Below are 17,811 nucleotides of genomic sequence, written 5' to 3'. Positions count from 1 at the left end.
TCGATTTGAACGGTAACTTAAACACCTTGTCGTGAAACCGGAAATTTCTGTGTTTAAACATACATTTTGAAAGCACTGTTAAGCTTACTAGTAGACATAGACTATGCAAATAATTTGTACGGGAATATTGTTATCCTCCGATAGATGTAAAATTTCCAACCACTAAAGCTCCCGCTCTTTACCTACGGTCTATTGATCGATTCGTTGTCTACAAAAACACGAAAGTCTGTCTGGTCTTAGGAAAGACATATCCCTAATTAGTAAGAAAAAACATACCAAGGAGTTAAGGTCTTGGCAGAGACGGATCACTTTTGCCAGAAACACGATTAGCCAGAAACACACTTTGACATGAATATTCATAGCAGCAGCAATATATTGTTAAAGGGACATAAGCTGTAACTTGTGGCAAGTTTTTCAGTATTCTGTTTCTGTATATCAACTACCGTGTTTGACCCTAATCCATTTGTCATGCTGAAATTTCGACTATTCTTTTTGTCAACACAGCTTGTATGTGTGTAGTGATCATTATTTATTATTTACAAATGAATTCTAGTCCGGACTTGAATACAATTTTCAACAATAACGATGTAGATTATACTCATTTAGGTTGTGTTGATATGCTAAATACTTGGTATTAAATTACGGTTTAGGGATTCAATGCAGAAAGTGTAGGGAAACCACAAAACAAAAGTTCTGAAAAATAGCCAAATGCAAAAGATACAACTGTCAATCTCAACCAAAATTCCACCATCTGCGTAACATGCGATGTGTACCCCATGTAGATTCACTCCAGTCTAGTCTCCTGATGAATCTCGCGACTCACGAATCAACGTTATAGAGATGAAATTGTAAAATCAATTCTCCAGCGACCCTTAGGCCTATATAAACATAGATAGGCTAAATCATAAATTTCTTAGATAAATATATATAAGATAAATATATGTATATAGGTTTTTTCAAATTTATTTAACTGTTTTGGTTTTTCATTCTTTATTGACTTAGACTAAAAGTTTCGTAGGCCTATATGCTGCCATTTTATCGAGCTGCAGGTTAACTTTCTTACGTGGATGTCCTGTGTTGTATATAAATTTAAAACGCATTCATGAAATTATCTTGTTGTACGGCACATTTTATTTTTGGGTGGATATGACATTTTCAAAATACAAAAGCCTCAGCCTCATCGAAGGTGTCTGCCTTTTCTACGAAATTTATTTCGGGGAACAGACGATGTTTATTGAACCGTCACGGTCCTAAAAAGTGTAGTATGAAAATGAAGCGAGTTGGAGAACTGAATAAAAACAACACGAAAGTTACGTTATCAAAATTAAAGCGGAACCAGGCTTTTCTTGTCACTACAGTCGATAGTCATGAAGAAGCGACAGTGGTCGAAGAAAAAATTCTACTGACGGAACAGTGTACTTTTTGGTTCATTTCCGTCTTAATCATCGTGTGACTGTAGCTGTCGGCGGAAGTGTGATGTCATCTACATCGCCCGTATCTCCCTTTTTACAGTCTGTCCCATAATTCTCCGCGACAATGTTGATAAACAATATGGCGGGGTGCTGCTGAGTGTCAACTGCTGGCTCCGTTCGTCAAAAAACGTAAGCCTCACCCACGGTCCACTTGCGGCACAACACTCGTCATCGTGCCCCTCAAACGACAGAATGCCGCAATTTTGTGCAAATAGTCGTAGTACTTTTAAATATGAACATCGGTAATACCCCTTTCCAGGATTTTTTTTAACGCCAAGGGCCTGCTGAACTTCCTGTGTTTTCACCGTTTGATTCACGTCACATATCCACTTCCGTTTCAACTTTTATTTCGAAGCCCAGTATAATTGTTACATGCCTGCTAGGTCGGGGTAACAGATAATCACCAACACGAAGAGATACGCGAAGACACCAGGTAAATGTATGATCTGTATGTTTTGCCCAAGGTTTGACTTTTTGTTGAAACCGGTTTAATATTGAAATCCTATTGACGTCACTTCTTTCATCTTTCTTTCATCTGGCTTTGTTCACATTCTGCATTTCCGTTCAGTGTTTCTTGCAGTTGTTCGACGCTAGAATCTCGGCCTGTATTGCTAAAATGTCGGACTTTCTCCGCGTTTTCTTCGTTAGGTTCACTTGTATGTGAAACTTTCAACACCTTCAAGGTGCGTTTAAAGGGGCAGTCCTCGATCCCTAGTTCTCGCATTTGTAGTTGTTGACATTGACTGTTTATATGTGATTTTGGTTCTTTGTTCTCCTTTAAAAAGTGTGCACAGTTAGTCAATTTGCTCAGAGATAAAGCTGATAAAAAACTTACCCCTTTAAATTGAAACTCTTTTCGCTGTGCGGCTCTCTGCTGTGAACTGAACATGTATTTGACGAGTCTGTGAGTATAAGAGCGTGGAGGTAGCCCCCATGGTGAGAGTGAAGGAATGTTGTCAACGTTTCTGAAAGCCAGCTTCGGATTTTTAAGCACTGATGCTTCTGTCTTGGACAGAGTCAACTAACATGTCCTATTAAAACTTTGACATTATTACAGAATTCTTGAAGGGCGGTTAATAATTCTACACTGATCGTACAGGGACAATAAGCTTACAGTCCTATGGTATAACTTATGCATATATTTGACCATCCTGTGTGACTCCTTATAAGAATTGCATGTTGGTATAGCATATAACACTACGAATAATATATACTTGCAAAAAAAAAAAATTGAGTGAAATACACTGTGTTGGGTGCAGCGCCCCCTTACACATGGAAAAGATATCCTAGTTTTTGACTTTTCATGTTTCTATATAGGATACTGTGATGTTCACAGCTTTCTTCAATGACAAGTTCCCTGTTCATAGGCTACCATAGACGGCAACTTGCATGCTTTCAGGTGTATAACTTTTTCTTCGCAGACTTGACACTGTGTGGAAAACAAATCAGATGAAAGGAGGACTTCTTTCACAGGACTGGACTGTGCAGTATGTCAGTTGAGAACTCTGACAAAATGGATCTTGCCATGGAAATTGATGATAGCCAGTATGTTTTAGAGGGAGACCAGAAACGTTGGAAGTGTAGACTCTGTCCAAAATCTTACACAACCAAACACAACTTAGTCACGCACATGCTGAGTCACTCTGGTATCAAGCCGTATGAGTGTCCAGAATGCGGCAAACAGTTCAAGCAGCTTAGCCATCTCAATATTCACAAACTGACCCATGAAGGAGTGAAACCACACAAGTGCCATGTGTGTGGCCGGGGCTTCACCCAGGTCAGTCATTTGAAGAGACACATGCTCCAGCATAGCAGTGATAGACCCTTTACATGCAAGTTGTGCGGCCGAGGTTTTGCCTATCCAAGTGAACTGACAGCACATGAAATCAGGCACGACAAAGCAAAGGACAATACATGTGTAGAATGTGGTAAAGACTTCTTGACCCTTAATCAGTTGAAAAGACACCTCACAAGTCACAGAGACCCAAGCCTACATCGATGTGAAGAGTGTAATCGGACATTTGCCTATCCTAGTCAGCTGCAGCAACACGTTATGAAGCACAAGGATATCCGTCCTTACATGTGCACAGAGTGCGGAATGGAATTTATGCAACCCCACCATTTACGACAACATGAATTCACACACAGGGGTGTTAAGCCACACAAGTGCCCAACCTGTGGACGTGAGTTCTCTCTGCACGCCAACATGAAGCGCCATTTACTGATCCACAGCAATGTCCGCTCTCACATTTGTGAGGTCTGTAGCAGGTCGTTTACTCAAAAACAGACCCTGAAGGCGCACATGGTTGTTCACAGTGAAGTGAAGCCGTTCAAGTGTTCCATCTGCGACAAGGAGTTCAGCCGCTATCACAACTTGGTTGGCCATATGCATTTGCACAAAAACAGCAAACCTTTCAAATGTACCGAATGTCCAAGCGAATTCACACTGAAAGGAAATTTGACCCGACATATGAAAGTCAAACATGGTATGTATGATAGCCAGTTTGAGAGTGTACTTGATGAGGATACCACATCACTTGAGGAAACAGTAAAACAAACAAACATGTCCACTGAAGAGGTGACCTCAGAGTCACTGTCAGACAATAATCCTGTTGACAATGAATCCCCCAAGATAGATGATGAGTCAGAGAAATCCATCGGCATGGATACTGCAGAGCAGCCCATTGCCATGGATACTGGAGAGACATCAAGAGTGAGGAAGAGTGATGCGTTGAGGATTGAGACAGAAGAAACAGCGGAGCAGAGCTTGGAACAGAGTTTGAAATACCTGTCAGAATTATCTGGTCAGAATATCACCATGGCAAATTTCAAAAATTGTCTCTACCAAGGAGCATCTGTTGAAAGCAGCGACTCCTCCGACTCAGAAAGAAATGGTGCCACATGTAGCATCCAGAGTGATGAATCAACATCATTGGATAGTGATGATGTGTCAGTCACCAGAGATTCATCATCTCCTTGCAAGAATGAAGGTGATTCTGAAGAACGAGTCAGTCGGTACTTCAGAGTAAAAGATGACTGTGCAAACTCCCTGCCAAATAACAGCTCTCACAAACCTCACAGGAGGAGCAAGTCAACCAAGAAAGGCACAGGCAAATTACATGATATTATTGCCAAGCTTGGTGCTTCAAAAACACACAACTTTAACTCTACTTCCGATACAGACACTGAATAATTCTATTGTAGATATTATGATATGAAGACACAATCATCCCAGCTGGAATCACACTTCAAATAACATAGCTGATTTATGAACAGACCTTATTTAAATTCTGTATAAACAGACTTGTATTGGCAAATTACCTCAATTTTTTACAAAAGTTTTTAAATATCATATCTGCTTTAATTGATAGAAAGCCAATCTCTCAATTTGTAATGCCTTTACGGTCTTTGGTTTGACTTACACCTGGAGAACTGAAAAATAATGACTGAAAAGCTTAACCACGATTACACTAACCGTGTAATTGTGTCGTGTCAGTTGTTTCCTGTAATTACTTGGGTCTGTACCAAATGTTAGCACATCATAGAATTTAGATTAAAGTAGCAATTATTTGTCATGTGTAGGTAGACTCACATGCATGTTTTTTTTTGTAATGACATGCTACAACTAACCTCCAGTGACTTTCACATTGTAGTTCTTGTTCCGCTCACTACGATCTGCTACTTACATTAGAAGAGTAAAGGTAGCTACTGCAAGCATTGTGAAAATTGTCTCATGGAAATCTCAAGTTATTTTCCTATTGATGTGATGGGCGTATTTGATAAGTTTTAAGTTACAACAATTCACTTGTTTGGAAATATATCAGAATTTATCGTCATGAATAAGTTTCAACCAATTTCAAGCTAATACAAACATGTATCAGAGCATATGCAAAAATTTTATATAATACTATTAGATATCATCATCAAACTAAAAATGTTTATGTTCATCTTGTCCATTAAGTTCAACATTGATCAGTGAAGTTACATACCAAGTAGCACATCGCAAAATTGAAAAATCATTGCCTTTCATTGGCCTTTACAAAATCAGGAGCCAATCTGATCACATTTATGTCTCTTGAAAGTGATATCACAGAATTCAAATTATTAAGTTTACGTTTATTCAAGAATATGTACCATATGCAGGAAATATTGATTTTGGAATTTTGGTAAGTAAACAATAATTGTATTCATGGACATACAGACACACAGGAACTGACTTTAGATCCTGTAATGTCCATTTAGTTCAGCAACTCTTTAAAGGATATGAAGTATTTAGTGGTCAGTGCAAAATACACATGTATAATACCAGAGCTTCCACCAAACATGTACCTGAAATTATGGATTGGGAATCAATGTCAATTTCATACAGCAAACGAGAAATTTGTAATTTTGTTAAAATTTGAACAAATTGATCACCATATCTCAAAAACCCAAAGCATTTTCATGTCAATGTGTATAGCTGTACCGTTCAGGGTAGTGTTGAAAATTGTCCAAAAATTCACAACTGAAATTGATCAATTACAAAGATTTAGAAATGCATCAAAAACCTTAAAATTTTGAAAGAACATAGAAAAGATCAAAACATTCCAAATACATGTCTAACCCTGCTGATGACAACAAGCATGGATACTTTGACCCTTTGGTATCAACTTAATGCTTCACAGATGAAACATTTGCTTTCAATGTAAAAATTGAAGCCCTTACATACATTGCTATAAATATAATGGTAATTTCCTGTATTTCCTGAAACACTACACCAATCTTTGCAGTCTGACACAAGATATTAGGGCATATGTTACTTTGTAGTCGCAACTTTACAAAAGTTACACTCGTTCTGGTCACAATTGTAATGAAACTTGATTTCAGAGGGTATATGAAAATACCAATTTATCATTACGTACACTCTTATCTTTATGTTTACAATGTCACTATGCTGCTTGAATGTTTTTCAACAGAATTAAACAGCATATATGACAGTTTATTATGTCTGATTTGGTTTTAATGTTTTATCTGGAGAAAAATATTTATTTACATTATTTATTGTCACAATTTTGATGTTCTCAATTTTTTTGTTACTGAGCATTAAAAAGTTTTGCCCAGGATTCTTGTTGCCAATCGAGTTATTCTGATCAAATCACCCTTTCCAGTCTGTATACCCTTTGAAGACTGGAAAAGGATAACTTTTCCCTTTTGAGTCAGGCCATAGTTTCTTAACTGTGGTTTGTTTGTGCATGTGAAGACCAGCCCTAAGAAGGCTGGACTCATAGTTCACAACTTACAAATTGGCATAAGTATAAAAGGTGCAGTTGCTCCACAGAACTATGGGAGGGACCACTTAGGAAACTTGATCGTTTTCAAAAGGTATATTGGACCTGTATCCTTTGGGTATGACAGTATAAAATGGAAAGAGTCACATCACATATATGGCAAGTCATTGTCAATGACATAGTCCCCACTTGGTTGATAATTTTGGAAACAATCGATGGAAATGATGGTCATATTGGATTGTATCACAAAACAAACCGACTTGCATATTGTGTATGATGCAGGGAATTATCCCCGTACCCAGTTCGAAAGAAATCGCTCCAGGCATCTCTGAGAAATTGTGTGAACTGATGCACCGACACAACCAAATCTATAACTCCAAAAGGACTTTGTCAGTGGGTACTAAAAAGGTACAGACAGCCTGTTGAAAATAACTGTTTTGAAATAGAGACTATATGGGCAATTTTGTTTGGCCCTTGGACTCTACAGGTAATCATGTATGAAATTATTCATTGATGAGGATTTATAGACCATGTGATGGGGAGATGGTAACTTGGCTGCATCTGATCACTGATTACTCGTTAATATTTGAAACAGAAACATCAAAAATACAGAAAAAATAATGATTTTATTAGATTTGGGAATGGGCAGTGGACAACCGGTACTGGTGATACATTGAGATAGCTGTTCTGTTTGTATGTGTTTAGCTGAGAGTTGTGAGGTGGTCTACTATCACATCCAAGGTCATTATGGCAGACTTATGTGGCTGAGGACACAAAATAATAGAAGAAATTGAAGCTGACAAGTTTACGAAGAATATTCGTATAAAAAAGATAGAGGTGTTGACATCATGAAGTTGATTATGCATGTTCATGTACGTGTGTATTTTGTTACATAAGCCACGACTGTATCTATTTATTTATTTATTTATTTATTTGCTGCATCCCTTTTAGATCAGGGGCTCACTAAATAAAACATTAGGAGCTGCAAAACACTGATGAACAATAAATTTCAAGTACAGAGAGAAGAAGAAGAAAAAAACAAAACACAAAAAAACAAACAAAACACAGCAACAATAATAAACATAGGGCCAAAGTCCCTTAAGCTACTATAGACATGGATACAAATTAAGTATTTCCTGACTGTATGAAATTATCTCACTTAAGAGGTCAACCTAGGGACATGTAAACCAAATATTAAAGCTGTCTGACCAGCGGTTTTGAAAAAACAAGCGACTCAACAGTTGACAGCGCTCTGCTGTGTTATGTAGAGAATAACCTTTTGTGACACATGTATGTCTTTGATAGCTCATTTCAGGATGGCCTGACCAAAAATGGAAAAAAATTCTGTAAAAATACAGATTTGCATATTTCATCAGACTATATTAGTCTATAACAGCAAATAAACGAGAGTTAATTACATTCTAATTAAAGTAAACAAGACTTGCTTAAATCAAGATTCACGTCATAAAAAAACAGCATATCTTTCAGGTTATAAAGAATCTTGAGCTTGTTATCTTTTAATATCAGTATTTTCATCCTACTAACCAAGCACATTTTAACTTTCAAATTAACATTGTAAGTAAGTTCTGTTGAATAAGTTGAGACTGTACGTACTCAGAGAAAGCACACTGAAGAGACAAATGTTTGAAACTTAAGAAGTTCAAGGTCATCAAAAGCATTATAAGGAATCATGTTACACTTTCATTGCACTGTTTACACAGATTGCATAATTGCTATAAATAGCACGAGGAATCTTACAGCCAAGCTTTACCATAAAAACCCTATCACTTTGACCACTCTTTTAATTGACCACTCTATTTTTTTCCTCAAAAAGTAATCTTATTTTATCCTTACCAAGTCAACCTTAAATGGAAATTAGAACTTTCTCTATCTCTATTTATTTGACCACCCTATCATGACAAACTATTATGAGCAATTTCTTTTAGATAACATAAATGGTGGTTCAGAATATATCAAAGTTGGGATTCAGGAAAGTTGCCTTTACATGTTTTAATCCTCAATTCACGATGAACTGTCAAAAAAGTTGAACTTTCTGATAATTCCACACTAAAATTATTTTGGCTTTGATGATTTCCTAATTAATTCAATTATTTAAATTATATTAATTATTTTTTTCTGGGTGAATTAATAGGATTTATACAGTACAAGAATTACATACAATGTAAGTCAAATTTTGACCAAAAATGACAAAAAAATTCCTTAAAAATACACCTTTGCATATTTCATCACAATTGAACAAATCTAAGTTGGGTTATCCCGAGGGACCTGTATACCAAATAACAAAGCTGTCTGACCAGCGGTTATGAAGAAGAAGATTTTTTACCAAAAACACCTTTTTTGGCATTAATTTGCCTATTTTCAACAATATCAAAAAATTAAAAAAAATAGTTTCTCAAAATCATATTTTTCATCTACTCAACAAATATCAAATCAGTAAGTACTGCGGTTCTAAAGATATTTGAGTGGACGGACGCCTCACAAACGGACATACATACATACATACATACAGACTGACGACGGACGGATACCCATCCCAATAGCTTCTATAGACTATAGTCTATAATAGCTAAAAAAAACTAGAATGCTAACAGCTAGTTCAAAAAATTCATTCTCTTGTCTATAGCTTCGACTAAGAATTGTTTAAAAATAATATCAATTTTGTAGCTTAATTCAGGGTTGTAGTTTTCAGTTGAATCTCCTAAATACAAACAAATCAACCCTTTTCTTTCAATGAAATCTTTATATAAATTCATTTCTTTGTCATTCAAGAGAATTTCTTGTCTTAGCCATTAATTTATTTCTTTCAGTTGAGAAGTGTTGACATTTAAACAAGAAGTGATCTAATGTCTCATCTTCTTTACCACAACATGGACAGGTATAATCATCCTCTCCATTTTCCCATCGTCTCGTTTCACATTTTAACCCCAGAGTACATGACCTTGCTTTGAACTTTAATTGGGCACCTTTAAATTCATTCATAGTTTTCAAATATGATTCACATTTTAATTTCTTTTTAAATTTTTGGTAATGAGCTAAGGTGGATTTTTTGGTTGTGTTGTCTCTCCATGTCTTTTCATCATCATCTAAAATGATTTCTTTAATGCTTTTGTCTGTGAGGTTGTGGATAGTTGTGATATTTAAATTCGTTTGTATATTGCTGACAGATTTTGGCCAGTTCCAAGGCAACTTCTCATTCGGTCCTGCCTGTGAATTAATTAAACACATGTGATTAAAAATTTGTTTGGTCCATCTGGAGTTGACCATATCATGTAATCTTTTGTAATATTTCAGTTTCATGATATTTAGTTTACTTCTCATTGTATTCCAGCCAAGGTCACCAAGTACTGCTTCATTAGCAGTGTGTCTGCAGGCCTTTAAAATAAATTTGCCAACCAACCAAGAAATTCTGTATTGGAATATTATAAGTTCACATGTTTTTTATTTCAAAACTTTCATGATCAGTGTCACAATGATGATCCTGGCAATTTTGCAATGCTGGTGTGTGTGTGTGTTTGTGACAAATTTATATCAACAGCGCAAAGTGCTCAAAAAAGAATCCTGAGTAAAAAGTATACCTTTGGAACCTTTCCACATGTACAACTGAGTTTATTTTCACAAATGAATGAGAAATGATTACAACTTCAGAGGTGAGGAGAGTACATGGATTTTAAATGTCAGCAAGGAAATGCTGCACTGTGATTTACATGTAATAACTTCACAGTTTGTGAATAAACAAACACTATACATTATTATCAGCAGCTCTGATTTTCAAAGAATAGTGTTTTGTTTTTTGAGGTGGTTGTGGATAGTGGTTACCTCTGCCAACAGAAACACAGACAAATTCTGTCTTGAAACAAGTCTTTATTACAGTTGCTTGTGGTTGTATCCTTTGGCATATTTATAGTTTTATTCAGAATATCGACAATATCAAAATACAAATTTTGATATTCCTATCACAAAAACTGCAAAAAGTCTTGTCAAATTTTTGGACATAAATGTTTTTTTTTGCATACTAATCATGTCACTCTGATGTTATCACAAATCAGCCCTATTCATCATCATAAAAGTTAGTAATTCACCTTAAACAATGATGCTTGCCCAAAGTATTTATGCATCTATTTGGGATTGCCTTTTGCAACTGCTGCATCACCAGAGTAGTCTATGATCAGTACCTATGGCACATTTTTCAAAACTGAAATTTCCCAGTCTTTCTTGGAAATCATCACAAAAGCTGTCCCCTCTTCGAATGATGAAAGGTCATCCTTTGACAGGTCTTTCATATTTCCATGTTACAGAGTTGTAAAATGCAAGGCAAAATTACAGAATATCAAAATCAAATATTTGTCTAAAATTCTGTACATTTTATGAAGTTTTTAAGATGATCATAACTATCTAACCTTCATATTCTACAAATAAAGCTATGATCTTAAAAGTCTTTCATATTTATTGGATCAGTGAAGTCAAGAATCCTTGGTAACCACCGTAAATTTTCATAAAGTTTTAATGATAAGCTTTGAAATGATACCAAGGTATTGCTATTCTCAAATTAGTATTTCCCTGTATTCACTGTCTGATAACCAGAAACATTGCAACAAAAAAACAAATGGCAGTATAGGAAGAAAAAAGTACAATAGCTTTATATTTCAGTTTTTTGTCAGTGATCTTTGTGAAACATATTTGTTCAAAACTTGCATAACACCATGATTTCACTAGATACCTGATGTGAAGTAATGACATGCCATCACTGGTATGCTGTCACTATTTGTACACATTACACCCTGACTCAATGAGAGCACCTTGCTCTATAACAATACCTTTTTTCCCGGTAAAAATAAAAATTTACTGGCTTCTCGTTACTGTAATTACCATTATTTGGTGTCAATAGCACCATCTTGTTTTGAGTTTGAGTAACTACTTTGTAAAGTTGTTGTCTAAACCACAGTGTTCAAAAAGTACCATCTTGATCAGCTGTTCAAGTTCGTACCAAAAAACATGCACCCTTGAGTCCATAGTACATGTAAATATTTTACTTTTTGTACGGACGTGTTTCAAAACTTTTGTCCCAGCTTTATCAACACCATTTATTGAACATCACTATCGCGAGAACCTACAGAATGACTGTGGTATAAATGGTTAAAATTTTCGTCAAGACAACAAAAATAGAAATTTACCAAAAACAAAATACAGCACTGAACACATTGCACAACAGTCATTTTTGCCTGACTTATGCTGGGAGCGGGAATTTCAAATGAAAAATAATTATTCTTCAGAGATTCAGTTTTCACAGGAAGCTACTATTGTGTAAAGTTTCAATGAAGAACAGACAGCATTATCAACTGTGTGCACATCCAACAACTCCAAATATCAAGTTAAAGTCTACATTAGAGACTTCAAGAAGTTTAGACGAGAATGAAAATAAATTTTCCTGTTGAAGGTATCACTGGCAGTATGAACATCCCAAATCTCAATATCCGGCCAGATTTCCATCCAGAGACTTTTGGGAAACTTTCAGTGAAGTTGGAACATCTGAATCTGATGTTTAGTCTACATTTGATGCCTGTACAGTGGGTGATTTCTGGGACTTTCTAGCTGAACCTTTATGTTTCTCCAAGCGGCCATTGTTTGTAAGTTTCAGTATTTCATAAATGTCAAGTGCCTCCCCTGTAAGATTAATAGCGTAAAAATAATAATCAGGAGAGTTACTATCAAAAATACATCATTACTGAGAGACTAGAATGACAGTGCTGGTTTGATGACTAGTATTGATACTTCAAATACCCTTGTGTATCTTACAAAACATTTCAGTTTCATGAGTAAATTGTACAGATACATACATTTGTATCTGGGACACACTGCATCTAATTTTTAAAAAAAGGAAAGAAAGAAAAAAAAGGAGATTGCCTAGCTCACCTGGTGGGATTCCATATCCCCTAGTCAGTCCATGTGGATTTGATGGAGTTTTGCAATCCATATGGGATTCTTTTCTCAGTACTGTGTCAATATCGACGGCACTGAAAAATGCTACTGACTGAAAACAGACAAAAATAACTGCACTGAAAAAGTATGAAAACCCAACGGAATGATCGGAAATTATTCATGCACAACATAATAATCACATTTGATAATGCTAAAGCTGAGTGTGGATTTGAATATACTCTTAAATGGAATATCTGGCAAATTTTAAGATGGATCAGGTACAATACCAATAACAATGAAATATTGCATTTGTATGTCTAAATACACACTTTTCACATACTTTGAGTGAATGCAAATTATGTACATGTGAATATCTGTGTGTTGTCTCACCTGGGGTAGGTCATGCATACCAACTTTGTATGCAAACATACACCTGGTTAACAGATTAGCAATCTGAAGAGCCATTGCAGCTCTGTATTTGTCATCACTGTTGACCAGATATCGGACTTCATCATGGATGCTGATGGAGAATCGACCATCAATGTTGTACTTGTCCAGTAGCCACTTCATAGCAACCAGCATCAGATGGAGGTAGTCCACTGCTGAACTCTGCACCACCCAGTTGACACGACTGGTCAGAAACTGTAAGAATTGATTTTCAATTCAATTCAATTCAATTACTTTATTATCCACAATAAATGTAGAAATTTGCCTTCAGGCTCATCATATACAAATTAAAATAGTACAACTAGCAAGAGCATTCTATAAAAGGGACGCTATTACACATTGAAATGCTTAAAAACACACACAAGGTAGCGACATAGATACAAAATTTGAAACACAGACAGGAACAACAAAGGACCATTGTTGAGACAATGTCAATGAAGCAGTGTGCTTAACATGTATATGAGTTACAAATGATGCGGCACAAGACCAGTAATTTGTAACTCACAAAGTCTGGGTAAAGACCTTTGAGTATTGATACCTGCATTGGTGCTTGGATTTGAAATAATTTTGCAGAGGTAGTTGTCTGCTTCAATCAAAATGTTGACAGTTATGAAAGATGGCTGCAGCAATCTGTGGCAATATTCTTCAATATCAGTCATGTGATCTAGACATGTGACCCACAACATTGTTGTTACCAAGTGACGGGCATAGTGCAGTGCATGCAGTACGTGCACATTGCCTGTCAGCAGGAAATTTGAATTCACACATGACCGATATGACATCATTTGATAGAAAAGAATACAGAGTTATAACACTCATAAAAATCGTAGCGATGAGCATAAATTTCTGCAAAAATACTGCTTATTTTCTTCACTGACTCAAAATTTCAATGGATTTGCCCACATTAAAAATTAATCAGTCGATACTCAAGCTGATATTGATCTTACACCTGCCAAGAGGTGTGCCACTGAATGTTTTAAAATAGGAAAATTTAGCTCAAAGCAACTGTGGGGACCTATTTATAACATTAATCATATAAAAAAATGATGAAAGTATGCAAAAGAATGAACAACATTGGTTAAATGTTACAATTTTGAAAAGAGTACAGTGGTACTGTTCTAGTAGCATATTTTCATGTCAAAAAAATAAAAATCCATAAATCAAGGATGAAATCAAGTGATGTCAATGCATCATATGATGAAATGGAAAAAACCTTGTTATACTGTCACTAAGTTTGATAGAGCAGCCATAAACTCCTTGGCATACATGTACATTGCCTTTATGGTAGATACCAGAAATTACATCAGAGTTTTTTGATATGTTGTGTATTGAAGTGGCAGTGAAGATAGTGTTGGTGGCCACTCTTTAAAATGCGCCAATTGTTATACCGGTAATTGACTTTTCAATTTAATAATGAAAAATTTACAAACATAATATACACTTGGGACTTCATGCTTACCAGGTATTTGATCAAATTTTTGTATTAAGATACTAACAGCAGAAAAGGCAGGCTGGTACACTGGTTGATGAAAAGTATTGGCACTAGATAATTAACATTAAAGACATCAAGGTTCACTTGATTTGGTGCTGATTGTGGCATTAGATGTTGCACAAAAAATCTCATTTTGAACATTGCATACCTCAGTGCTCACTGACTGTGGTTCCAGCGCTCGACTGATTCTGCATTCCAATACTGGTGTAGTGGGTTCTTCAGATAGGGCTATGCTTTCCAACTTGTTGAACATCTCAGATTCACTGCAAAGATAGAAATCACCAACAACATTGGTTGCCAAGGACAACTACAGACACTGAAGTACAGTCACAAAATATACCAACTAATTTAAGAGAACTATATTGTGGTCCCCGCTAGGAATACTTGCTAAATTATAGAACATAAATTAAGCAATTGAACCGATTTCTCTATTGTAATTTTTCCATGTGGTTTTTTTTGAGTGAATGTAAGTTTACATTTCTAGCGAAATAAACTGAATGAAAGAATGTTGAAGGTGGTATGCAACTTCACTTTACTTGGTGCTTCCGTGAGTCATTTTAGACCAAAAAATGGAAAAAGTTTTGATTCTCACAGAGGAGTGCATCAATCTACACTAGCCTCATAAGTCTTTGTTGTGTGTTTGCTTGACAGAAATTATCAGTGCATTTACAACTGCAGCATGACAGAAAATGTTAATATCTGTATGATTGCTATGAATTTATCATTGTAATATTGTGGCATGTAAATATTCGTGCTTTTCTTATTTTTATTTTTAAAACTGCATCACTGCAAGAGACTAGGAAACAAACATATACCAAACAACATGAACTGACACTTGAAATTCAAAATGGCCACCATCCCTGTGTTAACTTTATGAGGAAAATAAAATTTTGTATTTTCATAAAAGCAAGCCACTAAAAACTTTATGTACTTCATAAGCTTCAAAATGACCCCCCCCCCCCCCCCCCCCCCCCCCCCCCCCCCCCCCCCCCCCCCCCCCCTGCCCAACCCCCCCCACAAGTGGTAGAACAAAAATGTATTGAAAAAGTTTGAAAGTCTGAATACCTACGCCAAGGTTCATTCTACCTTAAAGGCTGAGCCTCCCTTTAAATGGACGCGAAGCTATGCCGGCGCTTATTGTGTAAGTGGACTCCAAACAGGCAACACGCGGGCACACTCTCCAGAAAATGCATCACTTTTTAGTTTTGCCCGGCCGCAAAAATGCAGACAGACTGCCAAGCGGTCAGCGTAAAGCTGCTGCCAATCAAACTCTGTGGTTATATTCAAAGTCTAATGCGACTGGAAGACAATTTTGTAGGAAATTCGAGCGTTGGTAGTGGGGAAACAATGACCATTGGCGATTTGAACCGACCATCAATCAAACGCCAAACGCTTGTATAAACTCTGTTTGCAGGATTAGCAAAAGGTTTAGATCAGTTTGTGTAATTAATGTTATAGAAATCAAACATCGTACTGGCCAAGTGTTTGACTAAGAGGAGAACTTCACTAATGCGAGAACCTGGGATTGAAAAGTGCGGCTTTAAAATGCATGTAGCATTTTACACTGTATTGAGAGCTGAGATTCGGCAGCAGTGGACACCTGTCTATTAACACATCTTTTGCATATTGTTCAAAGCAGACTTTAAAAAGACCTATGGACTAATCTTATTTCTAGTTGACACTATGCAAGCATGTTGTCAACAGTCTGTGACCCCATATAACTTTAATTCTAGGTCAAACATTAACTTTTACAGCTGGTAAATAATTGACTGTAGTACAGTTGTGCAGGGTTTTGTCAGATCGTAAAACAGTCGATAACCTGAATGATTTTTACAGCAGTCTGTTAAACATGGCTGCTGCTTCTAGGGACGTTTCAGAACTGGACAAGGTACTGAATAAGCTTGGTGAAGACTTCCTTGCATGTGCCCTCTGTCTGGAACAGTTCAAGACACCGAAAATACTGCCATGCATTCATTCTTTCTGTGAACCATGTCTGACAGCTCTTGTGAAGAAAGAAGGTAAGCTGAAATGCCCAACCTGTGGCATGCTGTGTAAGCTTTCCGAGGGTGGAGTGGCTCAGCTGAAAGCTAACTTCTTTATTAACTCACTGGTGGAGCTTTACAACAAACAGCGGCCTACAGACGATGACAAAAAGCCAGCAGTGTGTAATGGATGTGAAGTAAACGAAGGCACACATTGGTGTATCGACTGTGGTACACACTTGTGCACATTTTGCTACAAGTCACACACAAGATTTCTACCGGGTCATAAAGTCATGACACTTGAGGGATATCAGGAAGCCATATCTTCTAATCTGTTGCTACAACAAAAGATATATTGTAATAGCCACCCTGACAACTTGGTGAGGTTGTACTGTGAGACATGCAAAGTAGTAGTATGCACAGACTGTGCTATAATAAAACACCGCAGTATGGAACACATCCACAGGGACCTGCAAGAGGCAGCTGATGAGTATGCCAAACAACTGATGGACCTTGCCAGTCAGATGAGAGACACAGAGAAGGCAGTAGAAAGATGTGAGTCAGCTGCAAAACTGAACAAAGAGAAACTGGCTGCGAAGTGTCAGAAGGAAGAAGTGAAAGTGAAAAAGAGGACAGCTGAGGTTATTCAGAGCGCACAAAGGGAAGAGAAACGATTGATAGAGAAGTTGAAAGAAGAATATGCACAGAGACTGAAGCGTGAGGACGTTGAAATAGATGACTGGGAAATGAAACATGGTAACATATCGAGTTTGTGTGATTACCTAGAAGCCCTGGTGCATCATGGGACAGCTGCTCAGATGATGTCAATCAAGCAGGACATTGTTGATCATGTCAAACTATTGATCTCTATGAAGACAGATGTAACCTATGAAACTGATCTGCCCGAGTTTTATTCTGCTAAGCAGTATGTTGAAATAGGAAGTATTAGATTGCCTACAAAGATTGGGAAACTGGAAGAACCATTATTAACAGAGCTCATCACTTATGATGAAAATTCAATGGAAATTGAAAAAACTATGTATACATGTCAATCTGGTATATTCCAAATCAGATCACTTCCTCAGGAGACTGGTAATTCTTCTCTGGGTAAAGAAAACATGCCTATCCGTGATTCAGTTTCTGAATATGGAGGAAAACGCTTGATAAAGGTCATCGGAGGCAGAGGTGATGGGGAAGGGCAGTTCAATTTTCCA

The 17,811-nt window shown here is 36.7% G+C and overlaps 2 protein-coding genes across 3 annotated transcripts in view; one reads left to right on the top strand and one right to left on the bottom strand.

Moving 5' to 3' along the window:
- The first annotated feature begins 1,522 nt into the window (after nt 1-1,522).
- On the top strand, nt 1,523-6,572 carry LOC139121066 (zinc finger protein 366-like). Of its 2 annotated transcripts, none has more exons than XM_070685686.1 (2): nt 1,523-1,601; nt 2,894-6,572. In XM_070685686.1, the coding sequence occupies exon 2, from the start codon at nt 2,962-2,964 to the stop codon at nt 4,663-4,665; it is 1,704 nt and encodes a 567-aa protein (XP_070541787.1). In that variant the 5' UTR covers nt 1,523-1,601; nt 2,894-2,961; the 3' UTR covers nt 4,666-6,572. The 2 variants fall into 2 exon arrangements, with proteins under 2 accessions (XP_070541787.1, XP_070541786.1); XM_070685685.1 differs by having other exon boundaries at nt 1,523-1,905.
- Nucleotides 6,573-10,332: 3,760 nt separating this feature from the next.
- The window catches only part of LOC139121065 (DNA polymerase subunit gamma-1-like), a 34,072-nt gene continuing 26,593 nt past the window's right edge, over nt 10,333-17,811 (bottom strand). The window contains exons 19-22 of the mRNA XM_070685684.1: nt 14,764-14,878; nt 13,067-13,318; nt 12,671-12,788; nt 10,333-12,421 (exon numbers count right to left, since the gene is read on the bottom strand). Coding sequence (XP_070541785.1) covers nt 12,300-12,421; nt 12,671-12,788; nt 13,067-13,318; nt 14,764-14,878 — 607 coding nt within the window. The 3' untranslated portion in view covers nt 10,333-12,299. The remainder of the gene's footprint in view (nt 12,422-12,670; nt 12,789-13,066; nt 13,319-14,763; nt 14,879-17,811) is intronic.

This window comes from Ptychodera flava, chromosome 21, assembly GCF_041260155.1.
Source record: "Ptychodera flava strain L36383 chromosome 21, AS_Pfla_20210202, whole genome shotgun sequence".
Lineage (NCBI taxonomy): Eukaryota > Metazoa > Hemichordata > Enteropneusta > Ptychoderidae > Ptychodera > Ptychodera flava.
Note: the sequence above shows the minus strand (reverse complement) of the source record. Positions and strands in the feature narration are given on the sequence as shown.